The 21107-nt window shown below is 34.4% G+C and overlaps 1 protein-coding gene across 1 annotated transcript; it reads left to right on the plus strand.

Annotated features, from left to right (window-relative positions):
• Positions 1-2095: 2095 nt before the first annotated feature.
• On the plus strand, positions 2096-4724 carry LOC114281029 (Ribosomal protein L18ae/LX family protein). The gene is made up of 4 exons (XM_028223470.2): positions 2096-2240; positions 2376-2491; positions 2574-2637; positions 4140-4724. Exons 1-4 carry the CDS (start codon positions 2226-2228, stop codon positions 4479-4481), a joined length of 537 nt encoding a protein of 178 aa, XP_028079271.1. The 5' UTR covers positions 2096-2225; the 3' UTR covers positions 4482-4724.
• The last annotated feature ends 16383 nt before the right edge of the window (positions 4725-21107 follow it).

Here is a 21107-nt window from a genome sequence, read left to right on the forward strand (position 1 = left end):
TCACAAAGGCTTCGGCCAACTGCTGCCACCTTTCTATGCTTCCCTCCGGCAGCCTCTCAAACCATTTCAAGCCCGGCACGTCCAAACTTGACAGAAAGATAAGGCACATAAGAGCGTCATTCCGCCTATGTCCGGCCATGACCTGTCGGAAGTGGCTTACATGCGTATAGGGATCGGTTTTTCCGTCGTAGAACGTGAACTTAGGCTGGTGGAAGCCCGCTGGAAGCGGTGTTGTTTTTATCTCCACGGAGAAAGGGGTAGCGCTCAGCCTTGCCAAGTCTGTGTCTAGAAGGAGAGGCGCAGTTAGGCGAGGTGGAGGCAGTCCGACCTCTTCACTAGCGTGAACCCCATAGGATAGCCGCTGGAACGCCGGCACCCTCTGAGCCTCCCGCCGACGAGCCCGTTCCTTCAAGACTACCCGCAAATTCTCTGAACGAGCGGAATAAGAATACCTCGACGTCGTTGCCGGACGTGAGGGTTGATAGGTGCTGTCTTGCGTGCAGGACTTCTCTACGTGTGCGTCGGAATCTCCAACCTTGTAACTTCTGGTGATTGAGATGGACGGAGTACGCCGCTGGCTCTGACTGCATGAGCGGCGGGGTTGGGTGCGCTCACTGTGGTCTCCCACTCTAGCTACACCCTTCCTTTTGACATGTCGCTTAGATCTTCCATCTCCGCTGCCATTCTCCGATGACGGCGTCTTGATTCCTTACCTTGTGTTCCAGTCGCCTGGCGTGCGATTCTCTCAGCCGCCGGTAACCGTCTGGACTCCGTGAATGTCCAAAGCTTCTTCCACACTTATCCCACGCGTCTCTTGAATGTCCTCCTGGAGAAGTTTCCAGGTCCGCCATAGGAGGAATGGCGGGATATCCTTCTCTCCGTCTGCCTGACTCCGGGGTAACTCCGTTAATGGCAGACAACGGAATCTCGTCGTTGTTCGCCATGGATGGCGATCAGATGAGCCTGGAAGACAAGGTTTTGTCTTTCAAAGTTCCCACAGACGGCGCCAATTGTGCGGGAAGCAAATATTCAGGCAAGCCCGCACTCCTTTCTTCTAAACTCCTGTCTGTCCAATCGACCTGCGAGCACAACGGCGGTGAGCTACCCGGCGGTGTGTGGCCGGAAAACCCCTCCGACGATCAAGTTAGAACACACACACAGGAGATAGATAGAGAGAAGGGAGAGTATTGAGTGTTTAGTGTATGTCTCACCAAATGTTCATCTGCCTCCTTATGGGGGGGCGTAGACGTGCTTATATACCTTCTGCGCCCCAAATCTACTCCCAGTGACCTCTCAACACGTGGCACTGCTATCCCATCTGTCAGCATAAACCTTGCTGAGCACCACCTAACCCAACTGTCTGCCCATTCTCCTGGGAGCTCGGCAGCCGAGCAGTACCATTTCGGTCATCGTCTGCCATGCTGCGCTTCATGCCCAAGTACTCCAACAGCTAAGCTCAGATGAGGACCGGACTCGGCGACATCTCGACAAAGCCGAGCTCGGGACAACTCACGTTTGTCTGCGGTCGACCTACCTGCTAAGCAAACAGGTACCTCGGTCCAACCTTGTATTTCCTGGCACTGGACTTTTCACCTGACCGGCTTCGTAACCACGGATCCTTGCAGCTCGGTCAATCCACGCGCTGCCTTAACCGAGCAGCTTCCTTCAAGGCCAGGCCACACAACTTGGCCCAACACCTGTTCGGCCAAAATCTGTCTGGCACAACTCTGTCCGGCCCAAATCTGTCCGGCCCAATTCCATATCGTTAATCTCCCTCTCAATAAGAATAAAGTGACAATAGCCCATAATTAAGGGAGGTAAGGTGTAATTTTTCCATTTACTACAGTTTAAAAAAGAAGGGAGGTCGAACTAAGAAAATTAAGGCTAAGTTTGGCTATCCTAAATAAGTACACACTTTTTATCTTTTTATCTTTTTTCCATCACATCATCTTTCTACTTTTCTGCACATCTTTTCATAAAAAGACAAAAAGTGCACTTATTTAGGTCATCCCAAACAACCCCTAAAACAATAAGGAGAAACAAAATGCAATTCCAACAAAAGTTTGGGGTAGAATTGTAAATTGTCATAATTTCTTAAGACCTAGGGGGCTTCCATCTTTCAGCCTCTTCTCGTATATAAGCGAAACAAAACCCTAGAGCTGCTTCTCCAACGCCTCACACACTCGCACAGAGAGAGAGAGAGAGAGAGCTCTCGAGGTTGAGAAATGGTGACTTACAGGGTAAATTCAGCTTCTCTTCGTCGTCTCTGTTTTCAATCCAGTGAAAATCTCTCTCAGATCTCTTTCGTGAAATGCGTTTTGTATGTGATTTGATTTGGGGTTTTTGAACTGTTCAATTTGTTTCTTTGTTTGCAGATTCATCAGTATCAGGTTGTAGGGAGAGCTCTTCCTACGGAGACCGATCAGCATCCGAAGATCTACCGCATGAAGCTCTGGGCCACCAACGAGGTTCGGGCTAAGTCCAAGTTCTGGTATGTATATATATATATATATATGTATGAGGTTTGAGTATATTATTTTCGATTCCAATTGTGTTTTGGTTAAATTTCTAAGGTATTTTCTGAGGAAGCTTAAGAAGGTGAAGAAAAGCAATGGTCAAATGCTCGCTATCAATGAGGTATATATCTATCTCATAGAGTAAATTACTTTCTAGGGTTTTGAATATAATCAATTCATGTTTTGATTAGTGCCTATTAATTAGTTTGTTGGTTCTGGGTAGCAAAAGGAACAACAATTTAAGCAGAGCTTGTGGTCTTAGTGATAGTATATTGTTAACTAGGGCTCCGTATATTCTATGCCACTTAATTGAATCATTTTATGTTTCTAGTTGTATTTTATTCTATAATGGGGTTTGATTCTTTTGATGTTTTATTTTCACTCTCATTATGTGCTGTTCATGGGAAATACAATTCTATGTTTCTGTGCATTATCTCCAATGGCTTATTCTGACAATTTTCAATAACAAACTTTATGCGCTGCATTTTGTTAATGAAGTAACAGTCGTCGTTGCATGTACCCTGTATGACATTATTTGGCACAATGCATTGAATAGACATATTAGTGATCCACTTTTTTCACTATTCATTTGTGTGGTGATCATGAAACCTGTAATCTGACGCAGATGTGCTTATTCAAGCATACATTTACTCGTTAAGACACCAGTTGTGGGAATTTTAGTTATTCCTTCGCTTGTATTAGTCTTGCCTTTTCTAAGCAAATATTATAATTTAGTGCATTGTTAGTTGATATGTATAAACCTTGGAGTCTAATGCATTATGTTTATATCTTCACACGGTATATTATTTACATTTTGTTTTCATTCTTGATGGTCACTGGGAAGTGGAATCAATACTAATGTAGCTGTACAAAAATTATATTTTCTCCTAAATTTCTTTGCTTATTGTTTATGTTTGTTGATGTTTGTCATTATTACTTTCTTTTCTGAGCTATATGTGAAGATATAATTTAAGGAAAATGAATTGCAAACAAAAATTCATACAAAAAGCCTTCTAAGAATGATGTGGCAGTGGCATTTTGGATATTGTAAATCATTTTAATGTGTTTTTTATTTGAAATGAATGGACACACTTATGCCACCTCATTTTGTATAGATTTTGTGTACGAATTTTCTATTTATATGTTTGGATGTGATTTTGTGGTTATTTGAGCATGTTAGCGAACCAATTTATTCATTGCAGAAAGAGGATGAGACTGAATTACTTGTGCATTGTTGGCATCCATTTGACTATCTTCTGTATTAGTGTAAAGAAAGATTAAAGCAAACAAATAAAATAATCATCTTATCTTGTGAGTTGTTTGATCAGTAAATTTGTGCAGTTATAAATTATTCAATTTACTTTGTATTACTTTTTTTCGAGACCTGAAAAATCTTGATGATAATATAGCTCATTGTGTCTTACATAATCCGAACTACATTTGGGTGTTTTATAACATTGGTTGGGGTAGTTGGATAAATAGTGCTAGAACTTGTTATTTCTAAGCAGAATAAATCATCTTTTGTATTTCATTTTTGTATTTTGTCGTCAATTCTACCATTTCTTCATGAGTTTCCATGGTTATGAAGAATTTCTCATGGTATTTAACTTGTCCTGCTTGTAGATTTTTGAGAAGAACCCAACGAAGATCAAGAATTATGGTATCTGGCTGCGGTATCAAAGTCGAACTGGGTATCACAACATGTACAAGGAGTACCGTGATACCACACTGAATGGTGCTGTTGAGCAGATGTACACCGAGATGGCTTCCCGCCACAGGGTCCGTTACCATTGCATCCAGATCATTAAAACTGCCACCATCCCTGCCAAGCTTTGCAAGAGGGAGAGCACAAAGCAGTTCCACAACTCCAAAATCAAGTTCCCATTGGTGTTCAAGAAGGTTAGGCCACCATCTAGGAAGCTGAAGACCACATACAAGGCATCCAGGCCCAACTTGTTTGTGTAACTCTCTCTGATCATTTATTGAAGGAGAACTATAAAGAGGGTTAAGACAATCCAAGTTTTGAAATTTTGTTATTCTAGTGAAGACCTAGTTTTTATTTTGTGCTTCTTGGATATTGTTTGGTTTTGAGAATTTTTCGATATTGGATATTGAAAGATCTTTGTTTAGGGGTTTCCATCCTGTTTACTTTCTGAATTCCTCAGTATTTTGCTATAATGAATGATAATATTGTGAACTTTAGCCCCCCTTTCTTATGTAATCATTTTGTGGTTAGTTTTGGAGAGGCCTCTAGTTAAGCATGTATAATTCTTGGATGTAGTAAATATGTTGGGTTGGTCCGGCTGATAAGCTCTTTAACTAAACTTTTATATTTGCTTTGGAAAAACAAGTTCAGAGATGTACACCTGAACTTGTTCTTGAGCACTCAATTGTTTCTTGCAATTTAAGTAGCGTGCGACAAGTGAAGGGACAATTCTGGTTTTATAACTGTGGTCTTCATGAGTCAATGGACTGAGTTAATCATTGGGCTAGAAACGAGTTGAATTGTACAAGTTTGATTTAAAATTTTAAAGAGTTTTAATGTGTTAGATGTTTATTTTGCTTTTGAGTTGATTTTAATCGTGAATTTTAATTGAGTTGAGCTTAAGTAGTATGTTGTAAAAGTACAAGTTTGATTTGTTTATAATGTAATGAGACTTTCAAACAAGTTTTTAAGGAGTTTAATATGAATTGAATTTGGTATTGTTTTTCCAAGTTGTGCAAAGAAATCTATTAGAGGATCTTCAACCGTTCACTACTTTTTTTCATCAAATTTGAGTTAAATTTTTTTGATTTTTTCAATTTGATATGAGTTGCTCCAACGATGCATCAAAAGGAAAGGGTCATCTGGTGGATTGATCGGTAAGGTTAATTTTGTTTTTTTTTCTAAACCTGTTTGAACCTTTTGACTTGTTTGAACCTACCTATTTGAAAGGGCCGGACATCCGGCTGGTTGATCAGCTGATCTCCCCCAACGGTAAAGCACAGTAAAATAGTGAAATTTGGAGTATGTTCTCACTTTGATAAATTTTTTGTTCCATTCTCATTTTGATACTAATTTGCTAAAACCATTGGAGCTCCAAAAAGTAACTTTTTCACCAAATTTCAAATCTGATGTAAGATTTGATGAACCGTTGGATATGACCTTACAAGCCCTCATAAAAGACCGTGCAATTTATAGAAATATTTAGGGTTGGTTTGGGAAGTGGGTTGACTTTTTGACTTTTTGACTTTTTTGGCTATTTTAGCCTGGGCTAAAAAGCTTGGTTTGGGAAGAGCTTTTTGACTTTTTTTATGAGAGAATAGTGTAATGATTATGGATTAGATGTGATATTTTATTTGTTGTGACTAAACTAATTTATTTTGTCTTTTGTAACTATTTTAGTCACAAACCATCTTGCCAAACGAACTATACCATATCATGTATAGAATATTTATTCAGAAATGGGAGATCATGTGACAATATCTTAATTGGTCTCATCAGTTAATAAAATAATCACAGATAAGATGGAGTATGTTACTTCTTATCTCTCACTAGAGTAATTATTTAGTAGTGTCATAATAAATTTTGTAAATGGGATGTACTAACTCATATTTGTTTGTTATTTGTGAGGTAAAGAATTTAGTTATGTTGTTTCTTTAAGGTGGTGTTTGGTTGGATAATTTGATGAGTGGAATGAAAAAAAAAATATATATATATATATATTAAAAAAAATGAGAAAGAATTGATAGAATTTAAATTTCAAGTTATATTTGGTTGAGTTGAGAAATAAAGAAAGAAAATAACCTAAAGTGAATTCAAAAAATAAAAAGTGAGATTGTGTTTTGTACTCATTTTCTTTCTCTTGTGTTTCCATTATAACAAAATAAAAAATGAGATTGCATTTCTTTTTCATTTTTATTTCTCTTTCATATTCTCTAACCAAACAAAACCGAAGAATATCTAATAATATTCTCTCACTAACCCTACTGAGATTTCCCAATTAGTGATATTAGATGATATCACGACTATACCCAATATTTACTCCACTTTATACTCTCCCTCCTTTGTTTTCTATGGTTTCTCTTATCTTATTTTTTAACAAGACTTTATACCCATAAAAAAATAAAAATAAAAAATAAAAAAACAGAAACTCTGTATGGTGTCTATATAAACAGCATCGACGTAAATTTTTTTTGAGATCTGGACTAAATATTAAAATGAAACTTTATTTATTAATGTATAATAAGGGTTGTCAAAAAAAAGGAACTAATAGTGGTTGTCAAAAAACAGTAATTTTCCGTTATTTTATTAGACCGTTGAGAATCTTTCAAAAATTTCCTTGAAAACATTAAGGCCTATTTTTGGGAAGTGTGTTGGAAGTCACTTCTTAACTTTTAATTCATTTTTTTCTTTCATAAAAAAATTTTAAAAAGTCAAAAAATAACTTTTAACCATCTTCTTAAAACACCCTAAGTGACAGACTAAATTGCCTAACAGTTGAACTGCCTATTAGGTGATGTGTTGAAAATAATTTTCCAGTAAATTAATTTATTTAATTAAATATCAAAAACGAAATATAATAAATAAACAAAAATCAAGTAAAATAAAATACTTACAGTACGGTAAACCAAAAATAAAATAATTAACAGATGTGTGATTGAGGCCAGCGCTTAGACATTGTGTCTTTAAGACAAAAAAATCGCCCTCTCCACTGGTGCTTGAGAACTATGGACGTCCCGTCTCCAGGATACAACAATCACCTACACACAGAAGTAGCACTACAATTTGTGTATACTGCGAACCAAATTTGTGTTAAGTACTCTCAATAAAAATAAAAATAAAATTAAAAAAAATGGAGATGAATGAAGATGAAGACAAAAGACTTAGAGGCAAAATGATTTCTCTTCTTTTTTATCTATTTATGATGGATTGTCCTCTACCATTATATAAACAATGAACCGTAGCATGCACCAAGCAACAGTCGCTTTTGTGACTGTTCAGAAGTGACCGTTAAAGACCAAATTCGAAATTCAAAATTCAAATTTTTTTTCCCAAAAATATAAGTGCCTATCCAACCCACGTCCAGCCCGGTTCGGGCAGGGCGACGGCACGTGTGCTTTTTGGATTGAACCCACTTCGATCCATTACTTCCCTCCTTACAATGAGTCGATTTCTTTCATTAATGGTTTTAACAATCATAATACATTCTCTTGTTCACCATATAACAAGAAACAAATTGCCACGTTGACCCACCTAAATAATGGGTGGGTCCTACATTATTAATGGTTTAAAACCCTTTTTCTCCAACAATCCTCCACATGAATGAAATTGATGAAAAGAACATGCAACAATATGAATTAAGGTGACTCTTAAGTAACAGGCTTCAGTCCCATTTCCCTCGATGATCTCACAACCTACTCTCTAGTCAAACCTTTTGTTAATGGATCCGCAATATTATCTTTTGACCTTATGTATTTAATGGATATAACTCCATTTGAGAGCAGTTGCCTAACGGTATTATGTCTACATTGAATATGTCGAGACTTATCGTTGTACATATTATTCTGTGCCCTAACCATGACTGCTTGACTATTACAATAAATACAGATAGCTGATACAGGTTTTGGCCACATTAGAATGTTTTCTAGGAAGTGACGAAACCATTATGTTTCTTTCCCTACTTTATCCAAAGCGATAAACTCATATTCCATTGTGGATCTTACAATGCATGTTTGCTTGGACGATTTCCAAGAAACTGCTGCATCTCCCAAGGTAAAAGACATAGCCACTAGTAAACTTAGAGTCTATAGTGTTAGATATCCAATTTGCGTCACTGTATCCTTCTAATACTGCTGGATATGTATGATAGCTTAGACCATAGCCCTATGTATATCTTAGATATCTAAGTACCCTTATTATTGTTGTCTAGTGGTCTTTCCCTAGATTGCTCGTGTTTCTACTCAATTTGCTAACTGCATAGGCAATATCAGGACGTGTATAGTTCATGAGATACATCAAGCTTCCAATTATCCGGGAGTAGTCTAATTGTGATATACATTCCCCTAAGTTCATCATTAAATGAAGATTAGCATCGATAGGAGTCTTAGCAAAACGGTCGTTATGTTTATTAAAATTTTCAAGTATTTTATCAACATAATGACCTTGAGACAAGGCATATCTGACAGATGTTTTTGTGATTTTCATACCAAGTATAACTGTCACGACCCGAACCCGCCCCCATGGCTTAAGGACGTAACCGGCCAGTAATCCTAAGATTACCTACGGCCTCAAACCAAAACAGACTTAACACATCAGAGTAAAGGGGGCCAAAAGGGAAGCAAAATTTAAAACTTTGTCCATAGAGCTGTGCTTACATGGCACATCAAAACAAACCATACATATGTACGTTAATAACTCACAACAGAAACATAGCGACATAGGTTCTGTACAGACAGGATCATCCAAAACTAAGTCAACCCATAAAACTGTAAGCAGACACATACAAAACTTCGCTAACCTGACAAAATGTAAATATATAACAAAAGGGTGAAGACGGGTCTCGTGCGTGAGACACAAGGGCTGACTCTCTCAAAACCTTAGTTGCTCCCTACAGACTTCACTGAGGCTGGGTCTGGACTTCTCTTGGCTCACCTACAAACACATGAACGAGCGTGAGCGATAGCCCAGTGAATAATATCAAATATGACAGTTACATAGCAATATGTAGAACAACATGCTCCAAACAGCCTTGGGCCCAATTCATACTTCTAATTAGCAAATATATACGACTATACGAAATGCAAATCAAGTAACTGTAGTTCCAACATTCTGGCCTTTGGCCCATTTGGGTTCCCATTCATGGCAAAACGGCCTTCGGCCCATTCACTTATGTCGAAACGGCCTTCGGCCCATTCATTGATGTCAAAACGGCCTTTGGCCCACTCGTTCATGTCAAAACGGCCTTCGGCCCACTCATTCATGTCAAAACGGCCTTCGGCCCACTCACATGTGTCAAAACGACCTTTGGTCCATTCATTTACATCAGGACGACCTTTGGTCCATTCATTTATGTCAAGACGACCTTTGGTCCATTCATTCACATCAAAACGACCTCCGGTCCATTCATTCACATCAAAACGACCTTCGGTCCATTCATTTATATCAAAACGACCTTTGGTCCATTCATTTATATCAGGACGACCTTTGGTCCATTCATTCACATCAAAACGACCTTCGGTCCATTCATTTATATCAAAACGACCTTTGGTCCATTCATTTATATCAGGACGACCTTTGGTCCATTCATTCACATCAAAACGACCTTCGGTCCATTCATTCACATCAAAACGACCTTCGGTCCATTCATTTATATCAAAACGACCTTCGGTCAATTCATTCACATCAAAACGACCTTCGGTCCATTCATTCACATCAAAACGACCTTTGGTCCATTCATTCATTCCTGTCAGGTTTTGTCCACAATCTCAATTAACAACTCATAAAGTTTATAAGGGAACAACAATTGGACATTGACAAGCTTTCGAATATTGATATTACTCACAGTGATCGGCTTGTGGATTCGCCCTGGAGCTTGACCCTAGACATTCCATGCACACAAAAGGGTCATTAACAATTCAATCCGTCCCTTAATTCACATATTCCTCTTTAGGCTTTATTCTTATCTCATTAACTCATTTATAATGTTTAACATACGCCTAAGAGTGATTACAAGTGAAAGAGAACGGAAAACGAAACACAGAACGCATGAACAAAATTCCAGAAATTAGGGTCCCCGCTCGAGCGTCAATTTACCCGCTCGAGCGGACCCTCAAGGCCTGCAAAAGTACTGGTTGCATGAAAAATACGCTCGAGCGTTAAATAGGGCGCTCGAGCGGAAGGCCTGTCAAAATAGCTCCCACGCTCGAGCGTCGAATTCCACGCTCGAGCGGGAACCATGTCTGCAGAAAATGCTGGGAGCTCGATTTCTTCGCTCGAGCGTCACTTAACCAGCTCGAGCGGACATCAAAAATCTGGGTTTTCCAGATTGAGTTCTTGAGCTTCATCTCGACATTCAAAGGCTCTAAATGCATGATTTTGGCCCAAACTTCACATAATCATATACTAACATGGTACAAACATAGAATTACAACATATTGAAGCTCAATTTCATAATTTATTTACATGCATGGCTCATTTTCCACCAACTCATTACCAATGTAACCATTTCATGCATTCAAAGCTCATATCTTCAATTATTCAGACATGCATGCCCATTTTGACTTCATTTTCATTTCAAATAATGCAATTAGTGCTCATTCCCATAAGACTCAACAAAGACATGCTTGCATGTGGGATTACACTACCAATCTTTCACAATTTCACAAATTACATGCTAGATTTTGTGATTCCATGGGAGTTCATTACATGCATGCACATATCAAGCCTCAATTTCAACAAAATGATCTCAAATCATGCTCTTGATCACAACAACCCTTGAACACACAAGATTACACATTAAACTCATGAATTCAAGAATCAATGCTTACCTAGAGGCCCAATCTTCACAATTATGGCCAAGTCTTGCACCTAGCCTTCCCAATTCACAATTTTGAATCAAAATGCCCAAAGGTGCCTCCCCTCTCTCTCAAAGTCGACTCTCTCTCTTTTCTAGAGAGTTAAACTTCAGCCAAAATGATATAAGGGTGAGGAATTGATCATAATAAGGCCCCTATTAGCCCCACTCAACACATTATTTCATTATAAAATATTTGGGCACTTAATTCATCAATTTAATCGATTTAATCTGACCCAAATCAGTTTTCAATTAAATTCCACCGTAGGCTCTAAAAATTACGCCAATCACAATGGCGCGATCAATTTCGGGTTTTGTGGCCGATAGGGCCCTCAATTTAATTCCAAAGCAGATTATTCAAACAGATATTCCTACGGTGGACAGATAGAATTCTAGAATCACATATATTCACATAATGGAACACAAAATCATATCAAGACACATAATCACATCATATTAAGGACCAATTAACATATTACGGAACAGGGGTATTACAATAACATCTGCTATTCCCATATATTTTATGTCAAACTTAGTGTTCAACATTTTCTTTGTAGTCTTTATTATCTCATTATTGCTGCCAATAATGAACATGTCATCCACATACAAGCAAACAATGACATCATTTTTCAGTATTTTTCACATAAACGCATTTATCACACTCATTTATTTTAAAACCATTTGACATCATTATATTATCAAACTTTACATGCCATTGTTTAGGCACTTGTTTTAACCCATATAGAGATTTCACAAGCTTACACACTTTTTTCTCTTGTCCTGGAACAATAAATCCCTCTGGTTGTTCCATATAAATTTCCTCATTCAAATCTCCATTAAAAAACGCAGTCTTGACATCCATTTGATGTATTTCCAGATCATGCAAAGCTGTAATAGCAATCAACATTCTAATAAATGTTATTCTTGTTACAAGAGAATAAGTGTCGAAATAGTCTACTCCTTCAGTTTGTCTATAGCCTTTAACTACAAGTCTAGCCTTACATTTATCTATTGAACCATCTGGTTTCATTTTCCTCTTGAATATCCACTTGTAACCGAGCGGTTTATAACCTGGTGTAAGATCCACCAGTTCCCAAGTATGGTTTTGTAAGATAGATTCAATTTCACTATTGATCGCTTCTTTCTATAAAAGAGCTTCTGGAGTAGACATTGCTTCTTTATAAGTTTGAGGCTCATTTTCCAATAAATACGTCAAGAAGTCAGGATCAAAGGATTTAATTTTCCTAGCTCTCTTACTTTGCTTAGGTCCTTCCATGTTTTCCTCTTCTTGATGTTCCCTAACTTGTCCTTGATTATTGTCAAATGCATCATCATAAGACGTTTTAGGAGAATGAGACTCTTGTGTTATTTTACAAGGAATTACATGTTCAAAAAATGATGCATTCCTTGACTCAATGATTGTATTAACATGGATCTCAGAATTATCACTTTTATGTACTAAAAATCGATAGGCACTGCTAATTTCTGCATACCCAATAAATATACAATCAATAGTTTTAGGTCCTATTTTGACCTTTTTGAGGTCAGGAATAGCTACCTTAGCCAAACACCCAACACTTTTAGATATTTATAGGAAGGCTGTCGACCTTTCCACAATACATAAGGAGTTTTCAGTATTTTCTTATGGGGTATTTTATTGAGAATATAGTTAGCAGAGAGAATTGCTTCCCCCCACAAGTTCTGGAAAGTTCTAGGGTAATTCCGAACTTATTCACATAACATTCATCATTTCTTTTAAGGTTCCATTTTTACGCTCAGCAACCCCATTTTGCTAAGGTGTATAAGGCACAGTGGTTTGATGAATGATTCCAACTTGTGTACAAAAATTACCAATAGGTGTGACATATTCACTACCTCTAGCACTCTTTATTGCCTTAATTTTACTACCAGGTTAATTCTCAACCTCATTCTTATATTGAATGAATTTTTCTAAGGCTTCATCCTTGCTTCGCAGCAAATATACATAGCAATACTTGGTACTATCATCAATAAAAGTAATAAAATATTTTTTTCCACCTCGAGTTTAAACAAATTTCAAATCACAAATGTCACTATGTATTAAATCTAGTGGCTCGGTATTTCTTTCTACTGATTGAAATGATGATTTAGTTAACTTTGCCTCAACACATACTTCACATTTGTGATTTAGATCTATTTGAAACTTAGGCAAATGTTCTAAGTTAATTAATCTACGCAAAGTATCATAATTAATATGTCCTAATTTTCCATGCCACATACATGAAGACTCTGGCACATGCAACACTTCATTGAGAGTCAGCTTCTTTCTTGTGGTCATTTTCAGCACTACCTTTCATTTTCCTTCAACTTTAGAAGTTGAAGAATTGTCCATGTAAAGTTGTTTTCCATTATCTACTACTTGATATGATGAGAACAACCTTTTTTCTGAATAGATGTGGCGAGTAGCGCTGGTATCCACCTACCATGTTTTGGGATTGCTCGCCAAATTGGCTTCAGAAACCATTCCAAACAAATTTAAATCCAAAACCATTGCACAAAGACTCTTTTCTTCTGTTATGTTGGCTTGAGCGGGTTTTTTCTTCATGTTCCCTTCTTAAGTCTGTCGCTTGCGACAATCCTTAGCACGATGCCTCGACTTGTCACATACATAGCATTTGCCTTGGAAATTCTAACTGTTGTTGAACCCTTGTTTGGAACTTTCTCCAGGATGCTTACTTTTCTTATTGTTGTTCTTTGGCCACTTTTGTTCCACCACATTTGCTTTAGCCGCCATAGGATGACATCCATTTTTCTTTTTAGCCCCACGGTTGTCTTCCTCAACTCTCAAGCGAACAATCAAATCCTCTAATGACATCTCTTTGCGTTTGTGTTTTAAATAATCTTTAAAATCTCTCCAAGAAAATAGTAATTTTTCAATTATCGCTGCTACTTGAAAAGATTCACTCAGAGACATCCCTTCTGCATATATTTCATGCAGAATAAGTTAAAGATCTTGGACTTGATTGATCACTGTCTTGGAATCCATCATCTTATAATCAAGAAAACGATCGACAACAAATTTCTTTATTTCGGTGTCTTCTGTCTTATATTTATGGTCCAAGGAATCCCACAACTCTTTTGCAGTCTTGATTGGACTATACACATTGTATGATGTGTTGTCTAATCCATTTAGTATATAACTCCTGCAAAGGAAATTTGCATATTTCCATGCATCAACTGCAACAATAACCTGAGCATCGTTTTCATCCTTCTTTAGAGTAGGCGCATCCTCTCTTAAAAACCTTGCCAAATTAGTGTAATAAGATAAAACAATATTTTTTGTTGCCATCTCTTGAAATCGACACCACTAAATTTTTTAGGTTTCTCTCCATGATTAACTAGAACAGTTCCAGAAACAGGACCGTGAGAAACAACTGATATAGGAACAACCGGTGTAGGAAAAACAGGCGGTGGAACACCACTCCTCGTAACACCACTTTCAGTAGCCATTTATGTTTGACAAATAAATTTATTAAAACAGAAGCTATCTCACAATAAATATGTACATTTATAACAATGGAAAAAAAATAATAAAAATAAAACTTGAAAACTAATTTTATTTTAATTACAGCAATCAAAACTAAACTCAAAAAGACTATAAATATTTATTTATTTAGTTTTTATACCTTCCTTCCAAAGTACTTATGAAACCAGTAGCCAAATTAATAAAAACAAACAAATGCAGGGTTGTACTTACTTGTAAGACACGGAGTACACAAACCAAACAATATATATATATATATATATAAAACAAACCAGTAATAATTTCAACCACCAAATGAAAGGCAAATAAAAAGTAAATTTATGAATACCAGACAAAATTTATGGTAGATGAAACTGGAAACCAAGCTTCAGATTCTGGATATACAGAACACATAAGTCTAATAGATTTACAAAACAGAAAGGTTTCAATTTTGTATTATTTAAATCAGAACAAAACATTTTTTTTGGTTATTTATTTATTTATTTATTTTTCCAAACCAGAACATAAACCAGAATAAAACAGACTATAAATAAAACCAAAAAAATACATACTGAATTTTGTATCTAAAACAGACTGGAATAACAGTCACTAAACAATTAATTTAACCAGGAAAAAGAAATTTCTATCTTAAAATTGTTGAAAATAATTCTCCGATAAATTAATTTATTTAATTAAATATCAAAAACGAAATACAATAAATAAACATAAATCAAGTAACAGAAAATACTTCCAATACTGTAAACCAAAAACAAAATAATTAACAGATGTGTGACTGAGGCCAGTGCTTGGACACTATGTCTTTAAGACAGAAATTCGCCCTCTTCACTGGTGCTTGAGATCTACGGACATTCTGTCTCCAGAATACAACAATCACCTACACAGAAGTAGCACTACAATTTGTGTGTACTGCGAACCAAATTTGTGTTAAGTACTCTCAATAAAATAAAAAAATAAAAAATAAAAACAAAATGAAGATGAATGAAGATGAAGACAAAAGACTTGGAGGCAAAATGATTTCTCTTCTTTTTTATCTATTTATGATGGATTGTCCTCTGCCATTATATAAACAATGAACCGTAGCATGCACCAAGTAACAGTCGCGTTTGTTACTGTTTGGAAGTGACTATTCAAGACCAAATTCGAAATTCAAAATTTGAATTTTTTTTTTTCCAAAAATACAAGTGCCAATTCAACCCACGTCCAGCTCGTTTTGGGCGGAGCGGCGGCGTGTACGTTTTGGATTGAGCCCACTTCGGTCCATTACTCCCCTCTTTACAATGAGTCGATTTCTCATTCACTCATTAATGATTTTAACATCCATAATACATTCTCTTGTTCACCATATAATAAGAAACAAATTCCTATGTTGACCCACCTAAATAATGAGTGGGTCCTACATTATTAATGGTTTTAAACCATTTTTCTCCAACATGATGTATGTTTGTTTGTTTGTTTATTTTTATTTATTTATTTATTTTTGTCAAAAATAGCGTTAGTATATTAGTATAATTAGATTACAATTGAAGAGTTCATCATTACTCCATTAACTTGAACCTCTGACTTTTCACTCACCACACTTTAAAGTGTAGCTATTAGACCATTAAATCACAACTCAGTGATGACCAATTTTTTCTAGCTATTCTTTGCATTGCAAGCTTTGTGAAAATTGCAACTGGATCAATGGGTTTCTTTAGGCTCCCAATAACAAATATTTCTTTGTTTATATTTAGTGCTAATGTATTTGGAATGTCACTGAAGAGAATATCTTGAAAAGAATTTCTAAGTGGCAATTGCTTTTGCATTCATTCATCCAAACAATTGTTTCTTGTAATAGTGTTACGAAGCATAGACACAAAGAAATAAATTAAGGTTTATAATTTTAACAATATTATCCGAAAGACAAATATGAACTATATGTGATGAAGCTTTAAATGGTTGTACTTTTGGTAATCCAATCTTGCACTTCGAAATGGTGCTTTATAATATATCCTATGTTGAATGCACAACAGTCTTTTACACAAACAAATACAATCCAAGATATGATGAATGTGACTTCTCAACAAACCTCTTAGTAGTGCAAAATCTAATCCAAACCTTTTGTCCTCTTTATAAATTGCAAAATTGAAAAAATGGTTGAATGATCATAATTACTACAACTTTGCAATGATCCATTTGGTTCCCCCTTTTGTGAGTTGATCAAGATTTGTTATGGGCTTTTCTAGCTGTAATGTTAATTTAATTTAATTTAATGTATTTTTTTTTTTTTTTTGCATAGAGACACACCTCCCTCAATTATGAAGAAGGATCAAACAAATAGTCATGATCATGTATAAGAGACAAATCCTCTTTTTCTTAGTTAATAGGGCATTTCCTTGTGACTTTACAGGGTTAAAAATAATGTGGCATGTGGAATGTTTCATTATTTACCATTTGATATTAAAATTTGCACGGATAGTCCAATGGATAATGGGACAAACTTTGAGATAAGAAATGCAAATTTGGATGTTTTGAATTTAATAGTTTTAATTATTTTTTAGATTTAACCGATATATATGATTTGTAAATGATTATAGATATTTAAAATTTATTTTGCAAGAGTATGCCCAAAAAACCATATCTTGGGAAGGTCACTAGTCTAAAAAATAAAAAATAATAAAATAATAAAAAAAATAATGAATGATGCTGCCATGGGATGTTTTCTCACTATCTGATTATGTGGTTTTCTTTCAAAAGTGATCAGGCTCCTTGAACATTGTATTATTTACAAATTTGGGCCAGCATTTGTTTCCTAAATTATTGTTTGGTAGTATTCAATAGTTGTCATGATGACTGGAGAGAAGTGTAGTGTTCAATAGTTGGTGGCCCAATTGGCAGCTTTGTTCAAAAGCTCTATATTTGATTTGTACAGCACAGAAAGTTGCACAATGCTATGTTTGGTAACCCAAATGTCAAAATTCCTCTTTTTTGACAAAAATAAATTATATCTCTTGAACTTTGAATTTTCCAATTAGTCCCTTTTTTAAGTAAATAATTTTGAGTCAAAATTAATTATGCCTCATGAATCCACTTAGTAGAAGAGTGAAACTAACTATTCATCCAAAAAAAAAAAAAAAACCTAACTTGGCTACCTCTGTTAACTACTCTTGTACACTTTTTTTGGAATATTTGAGCCCATTATTATTAAGGGTGCTTGGGATTCTATTTTAGACGGTTTGGTTTGCGATTTGAACCCGTCCGCATATATATAGTTTGGAAAAAATTGAATTTACAATCGCTCGCAGTGCGGGTTATAATTTGTGCGAATATGGTTTGCGGATTGGAATTTTTTCATTAAAAATTTATTTTTGGACCTTTTTTTTTTCCCTTTTTATAAATATTTATTTTGGGCCATTTTTCTCTCATTTTCTAAAATACTCAACATTAATAATAATGAATTAAAACTTATAAAATTAAAAACACAACAAAATCAATTCCTAATACAAGCAAATCATTCAAAATCTTAAACTTTTAAATAAAATCATAAACTAACACAAAGTAAATATTTCAAAATCCTAAACTAAATTATTAAAATCATTCACTACCCAACAATACAATTAAAGTAAAATCATTTAAAATCCTAAACTTACCTAAAAGTAATTCTTCATTAACTTTTATATTCATCCAAAATGCAATAATAAAATAACAATAGATTGTTGTCAAATTTTGTCCAATTCAAACACATTAAATAAAATAAAAACATTTGCAAACTCGCACACTCCATCATAAAAAAAAAAAAAAATTTAAAAAAAGGTCTTAGTGCGGGTGAGTTCTTGCGAGTGTGGGTAAAACCTACAACTTGCCCACAATCCACAATAATGTCATATTTCAAACCGCATCTGCTCCCATTGTATCTGCGAAACCAGCCATTTGTATGCAAATTGGTTCGGATTGGGCAGATTGTGTGGTTCAAATAACTCTATGCCCAGCCCTAATTATTATCAATGACAGATTAATTATTAAAAAAATTACAATATTGATCCTTGTAGTTTCCAGTGACCGTTCTACAATTCTTTTAGAAGATCAGATTGTACCATTCAACTTTTTAAGTTTATCATAAGGCCCCGTTTGTTTTCAGAGATAGAAGAGGTAAAATGAAGGAGATTCATAGTGAGAAGATTGTTAGTGAAGGGATTAAGTAAAATTACATTTGTTTTGATGATAGTTGTTAGTGTAGGAATTGTTAAATTATTTTTATATAAAATAATAAAACAAATAGAAAAAATACAAAAACATTAATCATTAATGTTAAAAAAAAAAAAAAATGCCCAACACAAAAAATTTCCAGAAAAAATAAAACAAATAAAACAATGATTTTTATTTAACAAAAAATACAACAGAATTAAACATTAATGTTTAAAAAAAATGCCCAACATCTAAAAAATACAAAAAAAAAAAAAAAAAATTTAAAAATTTCTAGTTCGGTGGACTATCTTTCTAATACAACCTCCACCTCCTCCATCCTAATCCCCCTTCCAAAGTCCAACCTAATCTCCTTCTTCATCTCAATCCCTTTGCCAAATCTACAAACAAACATAACATTAAATGAGTCTCATCTCTATCCTAATTTCATCCCTCCCTTTATACCCCAAAATAAACGGGCCTAAGTCCCATGTTGATAATTCAATCTATTTATTTTTTAGATTTATAAATAATTTATAAAAAAAATTATACTAAACCGATAATCATAATCGCATAAATATTCGTAAGATTTTTGTTTTTATACAGAAAGTAATGATATTTTATTTTAAAATTTAAAATTTCTAATTATATTCCAAGATTACAGTGGTGTAAATCCCATGCACCTTACAGTAAAAACCATTGGTCATGGAAGTGTTGTTGTAATGCATCCCATGAAAACTAATTCAAGATTTCATCATTACATATTATGCATGAAAACTAATTCAAGATTTCATCATTACATATTATACAGTGGTGGGTTGTTATTTATTTATTGGGAGGAGAGTGAAAGGAACAACGCCCTAATGCTTGGCTTTGAAGTGGACAGACTACCATAGTCTATTTTTTTATTAAGTCTTAGAAATAAGAGCTCTTAGAATATAAGAAAATGGCAAAATTTTTTTTTTTTTTTGTGTGTGTGCGTGTGTGTAGATTTTAAGATAATTATTGTTATTAAATTTAATATATTTTTTAAGAATTTAAAATTATTTTATAATTTTTTTTACAATTTTATAATTTTTTTCTTTTACATTTCCAATATTAACAAGTGAACTTTGCCCTTGTGTAGTTATAAATCTTTTTTAGTCACCCTAGTCAGTGGAGCATCATGATGGTTGTCCTCAAGGTTGGTGATTTCATGTGAGAAAATAAGGAAAATTTAGTCAAACCTTTATATTGAATTTTTATTTTGTGAAAATGACAATTTAATTTATTTTGTTTCATAAATTTCTTAAAGAGAAAATATATAATTGAATAAGGATAAAGTAAAATATATTTTTTTTTCTTAGACAATATTACTAGAGTAATATGTTACTGTGAATTAGAGTAATATGTTACTGTTACTGTTTGCATCAATTTCAATAGTAATAATTTTTTTTTTTTTAAGAATTTCATAGCCAACATAAATCTTATTTGATAGATCTTGATGAGAGAATTTTAAAAATACTAATTTTATTAAAAATCGACATGTATATCAAAAGTTATATTATTTTAAAATTTAATATTTTGATAATAATAGTATGTGTCGGTCTTTTCGTAAATTTTTTGTTTTGTGTTTATCTTTAATGTATTAAAATTTTATTATGAGGGACTTTTAACCAAATCCCCCACAAAACAATGGTTGAAATTATGAAACTCAAGTCATTTTTAAAGGCAAGAAAAAAGTTCAAGCAATAATTCTGAAATTAGTTGGAAACTAATATCTTAAGCTAAATTTAAAGATGCGACCATCATCATTTTTCTTTTGGTCATTTTAAATAAAATAACCATTGTTCTCAAAGATTAATTATTATGGATTTTACATGTATAAAACTTTTGAATCTAGACAAGTAGCTTAGTGGTTGAAAAAAAAAAAAGCAGCTTTTTTTTTTTTTTGACATGAACAACATTCTGGATTTGATTCTCCAACAAGGCTTATTATAATAAATTAAGATTTTTAAAACAAAAATTTAAGAATAAAAATCACTTTTTAAGAACAAAATGTCTTGAATGCTAAAAATGTCATTATTGTATTTTTAGTAACAAAATTAGATATTTAGTAATGAATTACTATCATTTTGACTAAAATTTGCCTCTAAGGAAAATAAGCCTTTTGACACAAAATTGTGTGTTCCTAAAATTATATTTATTAGTGACATTTTAAAATTTTGTTGCTAAACTTTTTTTTTTTTTTTTTTTTTTTTTAACTTTTGGGAAGGCTTTTTGTGACTACTCACTAGACAACTAGAATTGGGGTCTTAATATTTTTTACCACAAAAGTTTCATTTTTTAAGACGAAAATATTTGACTACTAATAGT

This window comes from Camellia sinensis, chromosome 9, assembly GCF_055761805.1.
Source record: "Camellia sinensis isolate YWXY chromosome 9, ASM5576180v1, whole genome shotgun sequence".
NCBI lineage: Eukaryota > Viridiplantae > Streptophyta > Magnoliopsida > Ericales > Theaceae > Camellia > Camellia sinensis.

Coding starts and splice junctions, on each gene's coding strand:
- LOC114281029 (XM_028223470.2), top strand. Junction 2,492..2,573: donor CGGGCTAAGTCCAAGTTCTG/GTATGTATATAT, acceptor TAAATTTCTAAG/GTATTTTCTGAGGAAGCTTA. Junction 2,638..4,139: donor AAATGCTCGCTATCAATGAG/GTATATATCTAT, acceptor TCCTGCTTGTAG/ATTTTTGAGAAGAACCCAAC.